The following is a 17,306-nucleotide window of genomic DNA, read 5'->3' as shown; positions in this document are numbered from 1 at the left end:
CTGGGGAGAAATGACTAGTGGGGTGCCACTAGTTCTGTCTGAGGCCCTGTGCTATTCAGTATTTTTGTCAATGACTTGGATGATGGAACAGAGGGCATACTAGTCAAAGTTGCAAATGACACCAAATTGGGAGGGGGAGCTAATACCGCAGAGTCAGAATTTTAAAAAATGATCTGGACAGATTGGAGACCTGAGCCAAAATTAGCAAAATGATTTTCAACTGGGAGATATGTAAGGTACTACACTTATGTCCCTTCTGCACATGCAAAATAATGCACTTTTAATCCACTTCCACAATTGTTTGCAAGTGGATTTTGCTATTCCGCACAGCTTCAGAGTGCATTATTCTGCATGTGCAGAAGGGGCCTTAGACAGACAAATGAATTGCACAGATATAAGATGGGTGACACCTGGCTTGACAACAGTACATGTGAAAGAGAAAATTCATGGGGCCGTTTTAAATTGTACACAAAATCAATACAGTAACCATGGAACTAAATCTACCAAAGAGCTTGAGAAAGATGCACCCTGTGTTTCATTGGAGCTTGCTGAAGAAGGCAACCCCACCAGACATGTGGCACCCACAGCACGAGCCTCCCCTTCCTACTAGGATTGGGGGCGAAATCCATCAGGAAGTAGACGCAATCCTGGACTCCCGAATCCACCAAAACCACCTGCAGTATCTCGAATATTGGAGTAGTCTCCCAGCTGCGCACAATGAGTGGGTGGATGCCCTCCATGTTCGGGTGCCTCAGATTGTTTTCAGCTAGCCTACCCGGAACGACCAAAAGGGGGAGGGGAGCCTTAGAAGGGGCGGAATGTCAGGAAAAGCATTCTGGATATCAAAGAGGACTCTGTTATGTTAATGGGCATCCACTTTACTTTCAGTTTCCCACCTTCCCTTCATCTGCAACATGCAGCGAACTACAGGTGCCCCAAACGCCAGCCCCTGACTTTATCTTTTCATGCTGACCTTGAGAAAGAAACAGCTATAGTATTCCTGTCCTGTTTCACTCTGCCTTTGATATGGGGTGAGAAAGAGGCAGTGGGAGAACTCAGGGGATACAAGGCTGTACCCAAAGACATATCTGGCTTCTTTATCCAATGTCTGTCAATAAAGGCTTTTGATTTGAAATCTAAAGTCTGGTGATTGTCTACAGATCCAGGGCTTGACAGGGCCACAAAAAACTTTGACAAGATTCAGATGCTCCCATGAGCGACATACAATAGTCTGATTCCTTCATGCCGGTTGTTTTCTCTACATGGAAGTCTCTTTGTCTGCCTCTAAAGAAGCTGCCACAGAATTAGTGTCATGTGGTTTTGTGTCTTCATTCAAGTTGCCGTCTTCTTGCCTTTGGTTTTCAGTGGCGTCGGCCTCTTTTCTACCAAATTTTTTCTTTACAAGCCTGAAAAACAACAGTGCCAGCAGATAGGATGGTCCTCTTAGGCCAAAGCAAAGGCCCCAAAAGGTATATCTGTATAAAAGAAGAAAGAGAGGCTCCATAAGAACTCGCACATACGATCAGTTTAATTGAAAATTATCTCAAGAAAATTAGTCTTGACTTTGTAAGGTAAAGCTCTCTTTAAGTGATACAAACAGGCCTGGTCTATATATTACCCTACAGCAGAGGTGGGCAAAAAATTTTAGGCCAAAGATTAAGTTTGTTTCTCCACTTTTAATTTGTCCTGTTTGAAAGCAAGATGGACTGGTCAGTAGTCTACGGAGGGCATTCACTTTTTGAGCAGAAGGTCCCAGGTTCAGTCCTTAACATCTCTGTTAAGTGGTAGACGTTGTGAAAACCTTCTCTCACCCTGGAGAGCTGTTGCCAGTCAGAGTAGATAAGACTGATTTTAACAGCTTGGCTCAGTTGGCTGATTCATGTGTTTATCTAGCTTGGAGTTGCTTTTGAGACCATGGCTGTCAAGACCCCAGTCAGCATAGGAGATACTCCTGTACCAAACCTCTGTTGCCTACTACCACTTCAAGCAGCAGGGGGAGAAAATGGCATCATGAGCTTAGTGACACCACTTCCAGGCAAAACTTGGAAGTGATGCCAGTAGTTCTAGGAACTGCTTGAAACTCTATGGTTTTACCACTAGGGATCCTAGCCTCCAAATGGGATCTGGGTGTCCCCTGGAATTACAGTTCATCTCTAGACTTCAGAGATCATTTCCTCTGGAGAATATGGTTTGGAAAGTGGACTTATGGCACTTTACCTTCGCCAAATCTCCAGGAATTTCCCAACATAGATCTAGCAACCCTGCCCCTCCACCCCTCCACCAGTGGCCAGGAGGAACCTGGAAAACCTATTTACCATAACATTTCCAGTAGTTCCTAGAGCTACCACTGCTACTGTCAAGTTAACTCTGGAAATGGCATAATCATGCTTGTAAAACGCCCCTCCCCATGTCCCTGTCCCCAACTTGGCCTGGCTACCCTAGTGGGGAGTTAGATGAGGCCACCTCCTTTCATTCTCCTGCTAGTAATGGCAGACCACCCTTGGATGGTTTAACTATTTGGAGAGAGCACTGGACTGCTAGCCCAGTGGACCCAGACTCTGGATCAATCGTGAAGAAGAAGAAGAAGAAGAAGAAGAAGAAGAAGAAGAAGAAGAAGAAGAAGAAGAAGAAGAAGAAGAAGAAGAAGAAGAAGAAGGAGGAGGAGGAGGAGGAGGAGGAGGAGGAGGAGGAGGAGGAGGAGGAGGAGGAGGAGGAGGAGGAGGAGGAGTTTGGATTTATATCCCCCCTTTCTCTCCTGCAGGAGACTCAAAGGGGTTGACAATCTCCTTGCCCTTCCCCCCTCACAACAAACACCCTGTGAGGTAGGTGGGGCTCAGACAGCTCCGAGAAGCTGTGACTAGCCCAAGGTCACCCAGCTGGCGTGTGTGGGAGTGTACAGGCTAATCTGAATTCCCCAGATAAGCCTCCACAGCTCAGGCGGCAGAGCTGGGAATCAAACCCGGTTCCTCCACATTAGATACACAAGCTCTTAACCTCCTACACCACTGCTGCTCCTTAAGCAGCTTGAGGGCCTGATAGAACACTCTTCTCAGCTGACTATCATTTGCCCTACTCTTTCCTGTAGGAACAACCATTTGTACACAGAACTGCATGGGTACCCTTCCACATGGAAAAGTACGTTCTGTGTGTGAATTGGCTGCTTGTGCAATTCAGCGAAGAGTAAATGCTCCTGATTTTGTTTAGTTTTTTCTATTAGCTTATATTTGTGCCCACATGTTTAAACACTTCACGGGTTTGTATGTAGTGTGTGCACAAACTGTTCCTTTTTTTACACTTCATTTATGCATTATTTAAACAGCCAAGGTGCCATACGGACAATATCGCTATAATGGTGATTCACTGACATACATAATTTAGGAAAATGTGCACAATTTGTGGAAGACCCTTTGTGACAAGAAACAGAAAATAGCAAGAAAATGAAGATTCATTATATTTGAGCACACATTTGCCTGGTGGTTTGTAAACTGGGGGTGAACAGAGAATGTGGGTGAAGAGAACTAAATATTGTCCATTCCTGTTCCTTATCTCACGGCAGTCCCATGTTGGAAGCATATCTCACAATTGTTGCTTTCTGAGCCCCTGTTGTTTCGAAAGACCGGCTTGTGCACGCTCTCAGCCTCCCCAGTTAAAATAAAGCTGCAATCAAATTAGTGTTTGTTGTCATACCTCCCAATTAATTCTATTTACTGTTAGCTGAATAACGATAGCTCAGTATTTGAATAACTATTACTCAGTATTTCTCTCTCTCCCTCCCTCTCTCTCTCTCTCACACACACACACACACATACACACAATTTAATAATAATTAATAATAACTAATGTAAATCCTTGGAGACATCTTTACTGGGAAGATTCCATTTAACACCTGACATGCACCAAAACAAATTCTTTCTAATGGATCGATTACGTCAACATAATTAGAAAACTACCATAGAGGGGAAAGTCAGGAAATTTCTGGGTTTCAGTTCAGCTCACCTGATTGCTGTAGCATCATACAGTCTGCATGCTCCTTGCTTTCCGCAACTGGTTCGTGCCCACTTCAAGCAGGTCCTGTCTATTGCTGCTCCAAAATAAGCTGGGGCTGGAATTCCAGCTGTGAGACATCAAAAACAGAAATATATCTGGTTCCCAAAGAACATTCTCAGACCTTTGTGGCAGAAGCAAGATGAGGACAGGGACCCTTTTATGCCCAAATAAACTAACGGAATTGATTCACCGCTATAAGGACATGAGCAAGACCTCAGCTTCCATCTCTACATATAACTTGATAGCACCTCCAAACTGTTAACCAGTTCCATTAGAGCAAATACATCCCCCTTCACAACAGGATGACTCCTGAATCCGGGGCTGGTTTTTTCATCAGCCATCAGCATCATAGTGTTGCATGGCCTGAGCTTTGGTTTGTCAAATTAAACCCTTCTCATTACCCCCTCCAGCTCCTTGTTCAGAATATGTATTGTATCATCTAACTCAAATGACAAGGACAGTTAGATGTCTTCAGTACGGACTATCTCCCCTAGCAGTTGGGGCACAAGATGGAACCCCATGACAGCCTATAATGGAAGGGCAATTAGACCAAGCATCATCTTCCATTTTTTTCACTCAGATAACACAAAAATTACTGGAGCACAGTGACCACAGTACACATCTTGGCCAATTAGTCCAGGAAGGAGAGAGAGAGAGAGAGAGAGAGAGTAAATTGCTGTCAACTCGCAGCCAACCTATGACACTCCAGTAGGGTTTTTAAGGCAAGAGACTAACAGAGATGATTTGCCATTGCTGTCCTCTCCATAGCAACCTTGGTACTCCTTGGTGGTCTGTAGGGTTGGTCGATACCCAAACAATTCAGTAAAATTCGGATTCAGATGTTTTGGGGCATAAAATGATCTGTACTGTATGCCTGAATCTGAATCATAGCCGATTCTGATATGCCCGAAAATTCAGGTAAATCTGAAAAATTCGGGCCCGTTGTAATTTTTTTTTATTTTGGGATGTTTTACACGTTTTGGCCTGCAGGGGGTGCAATTCTAAAGATAGAGGCACCAAACTTTTAGGATAGCATCCAGAGACTGTCCTGATGATTCTCCCCAAGGTTGGTGAAGTTTGGTTCAGGGGGGCCAATTTTATTGACCCCCAAAGGGGGTCCTCCATCCCCCATTGTTTCCAATGGGAGCTAACAGGAGATGGGGCTATCCCTTTGGGGATTGCAGCCAATGGGAAATTTCTGGGGGAGGGATGTGGGGTGCCAGCAAATCAAGCAAGCAGGTGATGAGAGCAACTGCGGGTGTGTGTGGTATGTTTTTGGGAGTCTGCTTTTTCGGGGTTTGGAAACTGGGTGGGAAGTGCGGCTGGGGCAGAGGGAAGGAAGGTTTCTGTTGGGGACTTGGGAGGGAAGGGTTTTTTTTGTCGGAGGGCTTTTTGGAGGGCTTTTTTCTTTTAAAATGAGTAGGGCCGTCCAAGGCCTGATTCAGTAACAGTGCCAAATTGGACACCATTGGTTCGGATGGCTCCGATTCGGACGCCATTGATTCGGACCTGGTTTGGTCTGAATCTGTCTCAATCAGAGGCTATTCGGACCGAATCGCCAGCTCTAGTGGTCTGCCATCTAAGTACTAACCAGGACCAACACTGCTTAACTACTGAGAACTGACAATATCAGCCTAGCCTTGCACATCCAGGTTAGAGCATCCAGGAGGATACCATGGTCTAAAATAATTAGAAAGATGTTTCTTACCCAGAGCTCTCACAACAAGCATAAAGACACCAACAGCAAGGGATTTCAGATCTTTGTCAATGCATCTAAAAGACACAAGTTAGAATTAACCTTGCTATTATTATATTTCTATACATGGGTGTAAGTTCCTTTCATTGATCCTTGATGTCACCCAGCTGTCTCGATGGACTGAACAGAGTAGTCCTATAGCTGGTACTTGAATTTCAAGAAATTCAGTAATTTGCAGTTACCAGAACACACAGACTCATCCCCACTAACCATTCCACTAATGCATACATTGTAAGGGTCATGGACTGGGCTTGTGCAGTTACAGTGGGTTCCTATTGGCTGGTATTTGTGACATCATTAGTGGCGAACAGCATAAATTACCAAATGTGCTCTCATGGCCCTTTCTTATATGCATAGGGCCATGCTAATCATCCCATTGAGTCAGGAAGCTCTTTTCCTCCAGATTGGCCAGAAATCTTGCAGGTTTTTTCCCATCTTTTGGGGATAGACCAGGAATCACTGGGGTGTGGAAGGTAGGTAATTGTGAACTTCCTGCATTGTGCAGAGGGTTGGACTAGATGATTCTAGAGATTGAAGAGAAGCAGAAGAGTTTGGATTTATACCCCACCTTTCTCTCCTGTAAGGAGACTGAAGGTGGCTTACAAGCTGCTTTCCCTTCCTCTCCCCACAACAGACTCTAGTTCACCAGATAAGCCTCCGCCACTCAGGTGGAAAAGTGGGGAATCAAACCTGGTCCTCCAGATTAGAATCCACCTGCTCTTAACCACTACACCACGCTGGTACCTTCCAATTCTATGGTTCTGCTGTGTTCAGTACAAGCTGTGGCCTATTTTTCCCCTCAGTTTTGTCTGCAGTGCATTTTCCTTCCTCGTCCTAGGTCCCTTCTTTCTTAAGGACAGCATTCCAGTGTGGGGCCAATTCTGCACAGCAACTGAATAACAGGCTGCAGTAGTGATAAAGGAACCTATTTTCCTGTTTTCAGGTTCACATGCATTCCGTGCAGGCAGCAATTACAGTCCCCGGAAACAATCGGGGTTGCTGTGGTGCCTTCGCATGGAGACGCTTCTCTCTTTTTTTTTAATGACTTGCTACAATTGCGTGGCTATGCAGGCTTGAACAAATGAACCCCCACAGCCATACCAATGTCCCATGATATGACCAGTTGCACCTGCCTAGCTGCAATGGCCGGGCAATGGCAGGCAGCTTCTGCCTCACTGTCAAGGATGGGGTGGAAGGGAGGGAACTAAAGCACCTCTTGCCTGGCTATTCATTCAGGAGCGGTTCCAACCTAGGATTTTTCAAAAGGAAAGCTTGATTAGTGATTTTTAAAAAACCTGGGTTGGGGAAAATAAAACGGGGCATACTCACTTAGGGAGCGAAGCCCCCCCCCCCCGGGCAAATGGGTTATATAGCATCCTACACCCATGTTTTTTGGCACATGCAGAATGGGACTGGGACTCCTTGAAGCTTTAGAATCAATCACTAATAACCTTAGACACTCAGGAGGTCTGAATGTTGTGCCTAAAAGCCAATCATGCAGTCACCTGTGTCTGAAAAAACATTCCACTAGTAGGAAGCCACCACTGAGAAGGCCCTCTTTCTGGTTGGAACCCCTTCACATTTTGAAAAATGGCAACACCAACTGAAGAGCATTTGATGAAGGTATACACTCAATGGAGAGCTGCATCCAAGCTTGAGAGAGCTGTGGCCCAGTGGTAAAGCATCCGCTTGGCATGCAGAAGGTCCCAGGCTCAATCCCTGGCATTTCCAAAGAGTAGACATAAAAGACCTCTGCCTGAGACTCCAGAGGTTCTGGACCAAAGATCTAATTCACTGTAAAGCAGCTTGGTATGTTCAAGTGTAATGTCATGACAGACATGATTGTATTGTACAAGGAAAGGCCTGTGGCTCAGTGGTGGTGCTTTTCGTTTTAAAGGTGCCAGGTTCCAATCCCTCACTCTTCCCATTAAAGAATTCCAAGCAGCCAGAGTTGGGAAAAACATTTTTCTACCAGACAGCTGAGGCCAGCTAGAGCAACCAAAACTGAAGGAGACACATCAGTGCTCTAATGTGATTGAAGGAAGGAAGTTTCATATGTTACATTCATACTTGAGAAACCAACTTAGGTGTACACCTAAAAACTACAACGTGAACGAAGTGGGTAAGCCCTATGGCTTGGTACCAGCATACCTGAAGAACCACCTACTTCCTGACAAACCACCAGTCTGTTGTTGTCCTTTCCTGAAACCATGCTTCTCAGTTCTCAGTTTAGGTGGGTGCAAACTGGAGAGAGGGCCATCTCAGTCATAACACAGAACTCTGGATCTCTTTCCTTAGAGAAAATGGCCCATTCCCTTCTGTTGCCATCTTTCTGCCAGTGAATATGTATTTTAGCTTGGTTTTCATTGTTGTAATGATATATTTTTGTTTGTAATGATAGACAAGTTTTTATCATGAATGTTTTTAATCTGTTAGTTTTTCTGGCAGCCCTGATGGGAGCAGAAAGGTGGGGTATGATTTTTTTAAAAATAAATAAATGTAGAGAACAGTGGATTCAGACTACCAGGAGTTGCGGAAAAATTGAGGTGAAAGGTAGGGACAGAGAAGCTGTTTGTAAGGCTGGTCTTACCTTATCACGATCATATAAAAAGATGTCCCTCCCAATGAATAGATAAAGGAACTTATTAGTTTTATTACTATGAAATATATAAAATTCCTCGAACACGCATCACTTCTTGGACATTCTCCCAAGACAGCTGTGAGATTTCTCCTCATGAAACCCGAATTTTCAAGGCAGCTACAATTATGAAAAACCTGGAAGAAGGTAATACAGAGAGGGAGAGGGTCATCCTATTAACTAGTATGTTGTTGGTAAAAGGATGGATTGTTTGTCTCACACCCACACACATGAAGATGCTTGATACTGAATCAGACCATTAGTCCAGACTGTCTGCTCATGTACTGACTGCTTAGATAGGCAGCTGTAGGGTCTCAGGTAGAGATGTTTCACACCACCTACCACCTGGATTGAAAGCCAGGTGGTACAGTGGTCAAAGTGTCAGACTATTATCTGGGAAATTCAGGTTCGAATCCCCACTCTGCCATAAAATATTGCTGGGTGACTTGGGGCCAGTCAAATCCTCTCAGCCTCAACCCTGTCAAATATTTGGATAGAAGACTTCCAAGAATTACCTCAAAGGAATGTGATGTGGAGACAGGCAATGGCAACCCACCTCTAAACTGTTTCTTTCTTTGAAACCCTTCAGGTTTGCCATAAGTCAGCTGTGACTTAGCAGCAAAACACCCATCTGGATCCTTTTAGCTGTAGATGCCTGGGATTGAACTCATGGCCTTCTGCATGTTAAGAAGATGTTCTATTACTGAGCCAAGGTCAGGCTACATGAGACTTTGTCCCTGGTAACTCAGGAATACTCTATCATCTAGTTTGGCCCTCAGTCTAGGATTCTCAAATAAACTGGCAGATGTTTGGCCATAACCCAATGCAGAGTAATGTGTGTTAAAGTCTGTTTACTATAAATTGTGTTACGCCTAATGATGACCTGGATTTATTTGCATATTTAGGATGTGTATTTGTCACCTCTCCAAGAGCCTAGAGCAGCTCACAAAATTAAAACTGTGAAACCAAAAAAAATTTGTGGCTAACACAACAAGCCAGAAAAAATGTTCAATTACTTAATATGTCAGTGATTACATTAGAAGCAGACTATAAAAAAAAGAAGCAGACTATAAAAATTGTTAAAACAAAGATGAAACCTCTCAATGAAAACCCTGTATTTAGAAAAAGAAATGTTTTGGCCTGGCGCTGAAAGAACATTAAAGGAGGTGCCAGGCTAGCCTGGAGAAGGGATGCCACCACCAAAAAAGCCCCGTCTTTGATTCTCCCCCCACCTTGACTCTGCAGCCAGGAGCACAGAGAGGGCCAATGGACAGACTGGATAGTACAGCGAATTATGCTGTTTTCTTTGTAACAAAAAAAGAGAAGGTTCTTACTGTATTTTTCCCAGATCTCGTTAAGTTTTTGCATCCAGCAAAACAGGCTGAAACATAAGTGATTCCATCCTCTCCACAGACTGGATCCCACTGGTTTGCAGCACAGTTGCAGTCAAAGTTGCAGGTGGAAGATAAGGAACTGGCATGCCATGGGACCGGTTGTCTTAGGATGCAAAATTAGAGGTGCATATGTTGGTTATTACAGAATTTTGCTGCATATGACCAATTGTTCTGTTCTATAACAAGGTGAGCTGTGTGTGTGTGCTCACACACACACACGCACGCACGCACGCATGCACACATGCACACACACCCATATGTAAGTACAAGGAGCTTTCTGACATATGAGGAGAAAGGTCCTTCCCAGACAGTACGGTTAGTGAGTTAGCCAACCAAGCTGCAGATAAGTGGCAGAGGGAGTGGTGGAGAGAAGGCAGGGATTTTCTTTTCTGTGTTTTTTTTAAGGCAAAGGACCAAATGGGTCCCAAAAATGGCAAAAAGAAATTAGCATTTTTCAGGAAACAGTTTGACGGCTCCCTTTTATTGATGCCTTTTTCAGGTGGAAAAAATCCCTCAAAATACTAAGGGTTTGTTGTTGTTGTTGTTTTCTGGTTCAGGTTTACCAAACACCTACCACTACCAGGCATACCTACCCTTCATAGGACACTGTTAATCCAGCCACTGTGCGATTCTCGCATCCCATCACCACATATAAAAGTGAAATGAGGAAGGCAACAAAAGATGCTCCAAAAGCCAATTTTGTAATACCTATCAGGCCTAATTTGTATTTTTTTATGATGAACCCTCCTAGAAGAATGCCAACACTCACAGCTGGTAAGATGATCAAACCTGAAACAAGGGAGAAAAATGTATTTATTTCAATGTTTATACTTTTCCTCCCAAAGGGATCCAATACTGCAGAGCACCAGGATTCATGGTGGATGTCATCTCCAGTCTTGTACTAAAAGGATCTATCAGGACAACTCCTCCAACTCAACATTTTGTATGCATACCAGCATGTCCTTCTCACAGCTATTTGGAAAACAGTGACCAAACCCTGAGAACCAATCAGACCCTTGAATTCTAGTGCACCTGGTTCCTTGCTCACAAAAGATATGCTAATGCCAGCCAAAGCCTAATACAATCAGAACTATCTGCCAGCTATTCTTTGCCTCATCAATCCTATCACTTTTCTCCTACTTTTACTTCTGAGAACTGCTACCTCACTTTGAATTGGAATAACTTTAGAACTATGATATAAGTTTTCGCCTTTAAAACTTTATCAACCGCCGGATGCTCCCTAGCTTGAGTCGTTTAGCAAAAATCATTTTTCTCCTCCTTGAAGACAAGTACTTTGTTTGAGGAAGATTAATTCTCTTAATATTGCTAGGGGGAAAATTTTTCCTACGACTAGCCTGCTTGCCCAGCAGCCTTTGCTCAGTGTTTCTGGATTAACCTCTGGGCTAGCTACACTGTGTCCAGTGTGCCCTGAAGTGTATTGGTTCAGTTACACTGCCTTGCCAGCTGCTTTTACCCTGTCTTTAAAATCCAACGTCGGCCTTTGGACTCTGGACCCTCCTGCTCCAAGATAAGGTAGCTATTGCGTTACCCCACAATATCCTGCTGTATTCCCAACCTATCCCCTCAAGCCTTTTTATAGGACTGTGTGAATACTTTGTGTGTTTGTGCTCAACATTTCATGTGCTTGTAAATTCATTATTTTACTTTTCCCAATAAAATTGTTAAACTTTTACTTCTGTGACTCCTGAGGATTTCTTGCAGAAACCCACCTTTGTAAACTCTGGTTGAAAAGATCCATGGTTACCCCCTCTCCCAAAGCAAGATCTATCCCACAAATCCCCCACTCTAAAAGGTCAGATCCTGCCATTTTGGGTAACAAGTCCCCCTTCTAAAGCAGCCATTTGCTCCAGATGAACTCGCCTGAGTTTAAAGCTCTCACTTTTGTTTTCTCTACCACTTGCACCTCAACAAAAGGCAGGCTGAACTGTAAGAGAAAACATTCAATAAACTCTGAATACTAGAGAATACACTACAGCTCCCCCTAGAGTACAAGAGCACTACACTACCCTTTTAGCAGTATGTACATTGATTAGATTGTGTCACTATATCGCCTTCTCTTCCAATCCCTGTGTTTTTGAGTATGGATGTGGCACTCCTCTACCTGTCCACATTGCAGACAGCTGATGTCATCTTTGAGAGGATCCTCCCCTCTTTTGGACTACTGTCAAGAGACAACTGTGGCCCTGGAAGAAGGGGAGGGGTCCCACCATGCATGAGAATTGTCACCATGTGGGGTTTGACCATTGTGGATTTTTTTTAGTAGAAGGCAAGACACAGAGAAGAGTTTTGGTACCAACCCAACCCATTTCCACAAATGGATAACAACACTTTCACTGTACTGTTCAGTCATTCATTCATTCCGTTTTCAAGAGGCGTGACTCACCTGTTACAAAATTAGACCTGGAGGCTGACTGACCGTACTGCTGCTCCATATATTTTGGACTGTATGTCAGATAACCAAAGAAGCTACTGAACTGCAGCAGTGTAACACACAACATTACAACATACATTCCATTGGTCAATAGTCTTTTCAGGGACTTAAAGAAATCTGAAAGAGACAAACACTGGTTAGGATAGGCCTGGTCTACTTTATACAGAGCTGGTGGAGCAACTGTTCCATACAGGCGGAACCTATCAGCTATTTTACAGTAATATCAGCAGTGGAATTGGCTGCCTTGGGAGGTGGTGAGCTCCCCTTACTGACAGTCTTCAAGCAACAGCTGGATGAGCACTTGTCAGGTAGGCTTTTGAGCAGGAGATTGGCCTAGATAGCCCGGATGGTCCCTTCCAACTGTATGATGCTACAGTTGTATGAACCTGCCCTCTCAATGTGCAGACTTCTTTGCTTCACAGAACATGGGCTGAAGCTTCCACCAGCCCATGATGGAAACAAACAAAAATGAAGGGGAAAGATCCTTCCTCCATTCTGTCTAAATGTCTAAAGACACTGGTCCTGGAGAAATTCACCCTTGGGGGAAAGACCCTCCCCCCAAAAATATGATAATGTGGTTCCAAACAATCACCTAAATACAACAGCTGGATTCGACTCCAGTAGCCAGCAGCACCTTAGAAACAAGCAAGGGAAGGAGGGCAGAAGGAAACTTTGACTCTGAAACTTTGTCAGTCTCTGGGAGCGGGGAACTACTAAATTTGGATCTAGCTGTTGTGCTGCAGACTAACAGGGCTACCCTCAGGAACAATAATAGTGACCCTAAACGTGCAACAAATATGAACAAAAAATGTGAAGAACAAACAACAACAACAACAACCATAACAATCATAACAGTAACACATACATTGTATATACATACATTCAATTGTGGATTCCAATAATTTTACAACTGGTTGTTCACAAGCAGCATTTCAACAACTGGTTCTGCAGAAGTGGTGCAAACCTGCTGAATCCCACCACTGCTTACATTCATGCATACCCCACCCTCCCTGGCTTACAATATTTAAATGTATTTAAAAGAATAATTTAAAAAATTAAAATTTAAAGTCATGATAACGTTAAATTACCGTACAGTAATCATACATTCCAAGATTGGCGCAATCCAGAAGTATTTATCATAAGTCAGGAGGGAGTACACTACCAAGAGCAGGAAGGAAGGAGAAAGCAGAGGAAGGAAGGGAAAGCAGGAGAGGATTTTGTATGATGGAGAGCCCCATCCCAGGTCAGGGTGAATCTGCTCATGACAGCAGCAGGGTAGCCGTGCCAGCAGATTCAACCTCTCAAGGGCACTTACCCCGGTGGAAGGACCACTGTGTGGCCACAACTGCCCTCCCCCCCCCAGTGTGATGTGGTGGAAGGTATTGAAGCAACATTCCTGCGCTGTTGGCTTAATGGGGGCAGGCCAGTAACCTGGGAAACCCTTTTGGGACTGTTAGGGTGGTGAGGCCGCAGTGCTGAAGGCAGCTGCCTGGAGCTGTGGATGGGGCTGCCCGCCATCAAGTCACACCTGACTTATGGTGAGCCTGTGGCGTTTTTAAGGCAAGAGACATTCATTTGGAGGTGGTTTGCCATTGCCTGCCTCTGCATGGGCTGAGACAGTTTTGAGAGAATTGGGACTGGCCCAAGGTCACTTCATGGGAAGGAGTGAAGAATCAGACCTGGTTCTCCAGATTGGAATCTGCTGCTCTCGACCACTCAACCACACATTTTTGTGCATATAATCCCAAGTATTAACTGAATGGAACCTGTGTATTCAGTGACAACAACTTCTGTGTAGTTAATTCTGGGGGTGGACATTAGGGAATTATGGTTGCCTGACCATGAACTTCCCTGAAAGGCTATGAAATATCAATGCTGGATGACATGGACTCTGAAATCTGGTCTAAATTGTGTCTTTTCATTACCTTTCAAACCTGAATGCAACTTTACAGCTTCCTGAGATCTGGGTACCTGATGTCCATCACCGTTCTGTTTCGCAGCATCTGGGGACTTTTGCTTAAGATCGGACTCATCTTCCTCATTCAGACTTTTAGGCATGAAGAAGAAGGGAATGGCAGAAATCAGGTTGATGATACCAGCTACTATAAAGCCCAGCCACCAGGCGCCGACCCAGCGGGAATCAGTCAGGGTTATATTGATTGTATCTAAAAGACATGTTCAAACCAAGGTCATTGACAGATTATTTTTGCTGCAATTTACAATAGCCATGTAAAAGCCTCTGACTGAAAATTTATATTATACACAATACTTGTTATCGTGTGTAACTTTATATTATATTATCGTGTATTTTTATTTATTTATTTATTTATTTATTTATTTATTTATTTATTTATTTATTTATTACATTTCTATACCGCTCTCCCCCGAAGGGCTCAGGGCGGTGAACATGAATATACAAATAGAGCACAAATAAAATCAATCAATCACAAATTGTTAAATAAATCATAATAAATGGCTCTATAGTCTTGGAATCATTAAAACCCCATTAAAAGCAGCGTGTTAATATCAAATACAAGAAATAATACAAGAAATAATACAAGAGGCGACCTACTAACCAATCCCCTAAAAGAGGGGAGGGACGGCAGGATCCACAGATATAACTTTATATTATACACAACACCAAATTGTAACCAAACAAGGAACTGTGAATGTATCTACATATAAGTGACACTTTGTTGTATGAATATAATCTCTTTCTCTCTCAGTATAAGGAAAGTTCTTCTGATTATGATTTCTGAGGTAAAAATGCTGATCTTTACCAAGATAACTGTTCTTATTTTAAAGTGGTGCACAAGCAACATTTTGCTTGTTACTCTGCAAACTGGATTATATATAAATATACCTGTTGACCTTCACATAGCACCCATTGACACCTTTCCACCTTTCCAGGAAGTGGGTGGGGCCAGATAGAGCTTTTGTCCAGCAAGGCAAATTTGATTGGCTGTGCATGTGCCGCTACAGCACAGATATCGCACACGTACTGAAATTAAGTTGCGGCAGCCTATATAGGGCTGGCTTTGCCTCCTGTGACAGCCATTTTGTTGCTGCACCAACCAAGCTGTGTCAGAATTCCAAATGTGCTCAACAGGCTCAGAGAGGCTGTTCCCCTCTGGCCACTTCCTGGCCAAAAGACCAAAGAGAAGAAGATCTATGAGCATCAAGTGGTCAGACTGTGAATAAGAGAAGAATGAACATGTGTTTACAGTATCATAAAAGGAGAAGCCACAAGTCTTGGAAATGGAGAATGCACAGATAAAGCCACAGTTTTATTTGCAATCCCCACAGAGCATGGCAAAGTTACTGGATTGGGATGGTGTATGTAGAGTTGAATCTAACCAGATTTTTTGCTCAATCTTGCCCCAAACTTCTCTTTGCCACTCCCTCCATCTTACATGACTTTTGTCCATTCAAGTTCCAGGACTCTTACGCACAGACTTTTTGGTGATTTAAGGGGAGCCCCTCCTCCCTTTATCACCAGCAGGAAAATTCATTGGATCCAACTTTGAAGAACAAGGCTTGGGAAATCATCTAATAATGAGGTTTGCTGATACAAAGGAATATGAGAACAACCCTTCAGGATGAGATCACTGACCCTTCTAGTCCATGATCCTGTTTCACACAGTGGCCAATAAGTTGCTCACTTTCCCAAGAAAAACAGCTGATAATCCAATGAAGTACAGTCACGAGGTAGAAAAGAAATGAAGGTTAGAAATGCTTGTTCCCAGCATGCTCAAGTTCATATGACTGAAAATAAACTTAAGGCGGCTAGGAAAAGAGAAATAAATGTACAACATTCACACTTATGCTTATTCAATCCCTTTCTAGGGTTGCCAGCGTTTATTTCAAAAATAAGTGAAAAACTCTTGCACTAAGTTGCTGGCAAAGCTACCATCATTGGTGGGTAAACTCATTAGCTAAAGGGTAATCTTAACTGTACTGTGTTGTGTAATGCTTCGTTTTAAGTTCTGTTGTGAGGGTCTATGGCTGTAATTGATGAACTCAACTGCACAGCTATCAGCTTTAGATGATTCTAACCTGGGAGCTAAGCCATGCTCTAGGCCACAATCAATTTTATTGATTTATTTGTGACTCTTACAATCTCTGCTGCTAAACTAGTGGTGCCATCATTCATTCATTCATTCATTCATTCATTCATTCATTCATTCATTCATTCATTCATTCATTCATTCATTACCATCAAGTCACAGTCAACTTATGGAGACTTCATAGGATTTTCAAGGCAAGAGACGTTAGGAGGTGGTTTGCCTGCCTCTGTGTCGCAACCCTGTTATTCCTTGGAGGTCTCCCATCAAAAGGACGAGGGTTGAGAGTGTGTGATTGAATTAAGGTCACTCAGGAGGCTTTCATGGCACAAGTGGGGATTGGAAGCTGGGTTTCCCAAGTCCTAGTTCAACACCTTAACCACTATACCACACTGCCTCTCATTTGATATCGACAGATCTTGTAAGTTAGAACACCACATCCTTGCATGTCACATGACATCCTTACCCATATCTACAAAGCCAATGTCCACATACAGTCTGGCGAACAAAGACCCCAAGAGAAAGCCGACCATCGGGCCAAACATTGCCACGGTGTGCAGAATGCCTGCAATTATAACAAACAAAACAAACAAAACCCAACATCAGCTCATTCCACTACACAAACACAGGTACATTCTGGAGCTCAGCCAGAAAAGATGTGCTTTTCACAAAGTCTTCACAAACCATTACAAGACTGCAAAAGCAAACAGTGCCATGTCCAGAGACCCCTTGCTCATAATGAATGTTAAAGAAATGGGATTACAGCACCCCGTTGTGAGGGACATAAATATTGCTTGGTCAATGTACTCTTTTAGAAAGGGAGAAATCACAAAATGGCGGCCAGGAATCATTTGAAGGGCGTGAACATAAATCATAAATCATGGTAAAGGGAACTGAAAATGTTTTAGAAACGTGGGGGGGGGGGATTTGTGTGGAAAGGGTCTATTAGTAAAGT

General features: G+C 43.4%; 1 protein-coding gene across 1 annotated transcript in view; it reads right to left on the bottom strand.

Moving 5' to 3' along the window:
• Positions 1 to 411: 411 nt before the first annotated feature.
• The window catches only part of LOC125434761 (solute carrier organic anion transporter family member 1B3-like), a 46,644-nt gene continuing 29,749 nt past the window's right edge, over positions 412 to 17,306 (bottom strand). The window contains exons 7-15 of the mRNA XM_048500434.1: positions 16,818 to 16,916; positions 14,213 to 14,452; positions 12,240 to 12,404; positions 10,429 to 10,624; positions 9,776 to 9,938; positions 8,394 to 8,578; positions 5,756 to 5,820; positions 3,997 to 4,114; positions 412 to 1,475 (exon numbers count right to left, since the gene is read on the bottom strand). Coding sequence (XP_048356391.1) covers positions 1,259 to 1,475; positions 3,997 to 4,114; positions 5,756 to 5,820; positions 8,394 to 8,578; positions 9,776 to 9,938; positions 10,429 to 10,624; positions 12,240 to 12,404; positions 14,213 to 14,452; positions 16,818 to 16,916 — 1,448 coding nt within the window. The 3' untranslated portion in view covers positions 412 to 1,258. The remainder of the gene's footprint in view (positions 1,476 to 3,996; positions 4,115 to 5,755; positions 5,821 to 8,393; positions 8,579 to 9,775; positions 9,939 to 10,428; positions 10,625 to 12,239; positions 12,405 to 14,212; positions 14,453 to 16,817; positions 16,917 to 17,306) is intronic.

The sequence above is a fragment of the Sphaerodactylus townsendi genome, linkage group LG06 (assembly GCF_021028975.2).
Source record: "Sphaerodactylus townsendi isolate TG3544 linkage group LG06, MPM_Stown_v2.3, whole genome shotgun sequence".
Lineage (NCBI taxonomy): Eukaryota > Metazoa > Chordata > Lepidosauria > Squamata > Sphaerodactylidae > Sphaerodactylus > Sphaerodactylus townsendi.
This window is presented reverse-complemented; position numbering and strand designations above follow the sequence as displayed.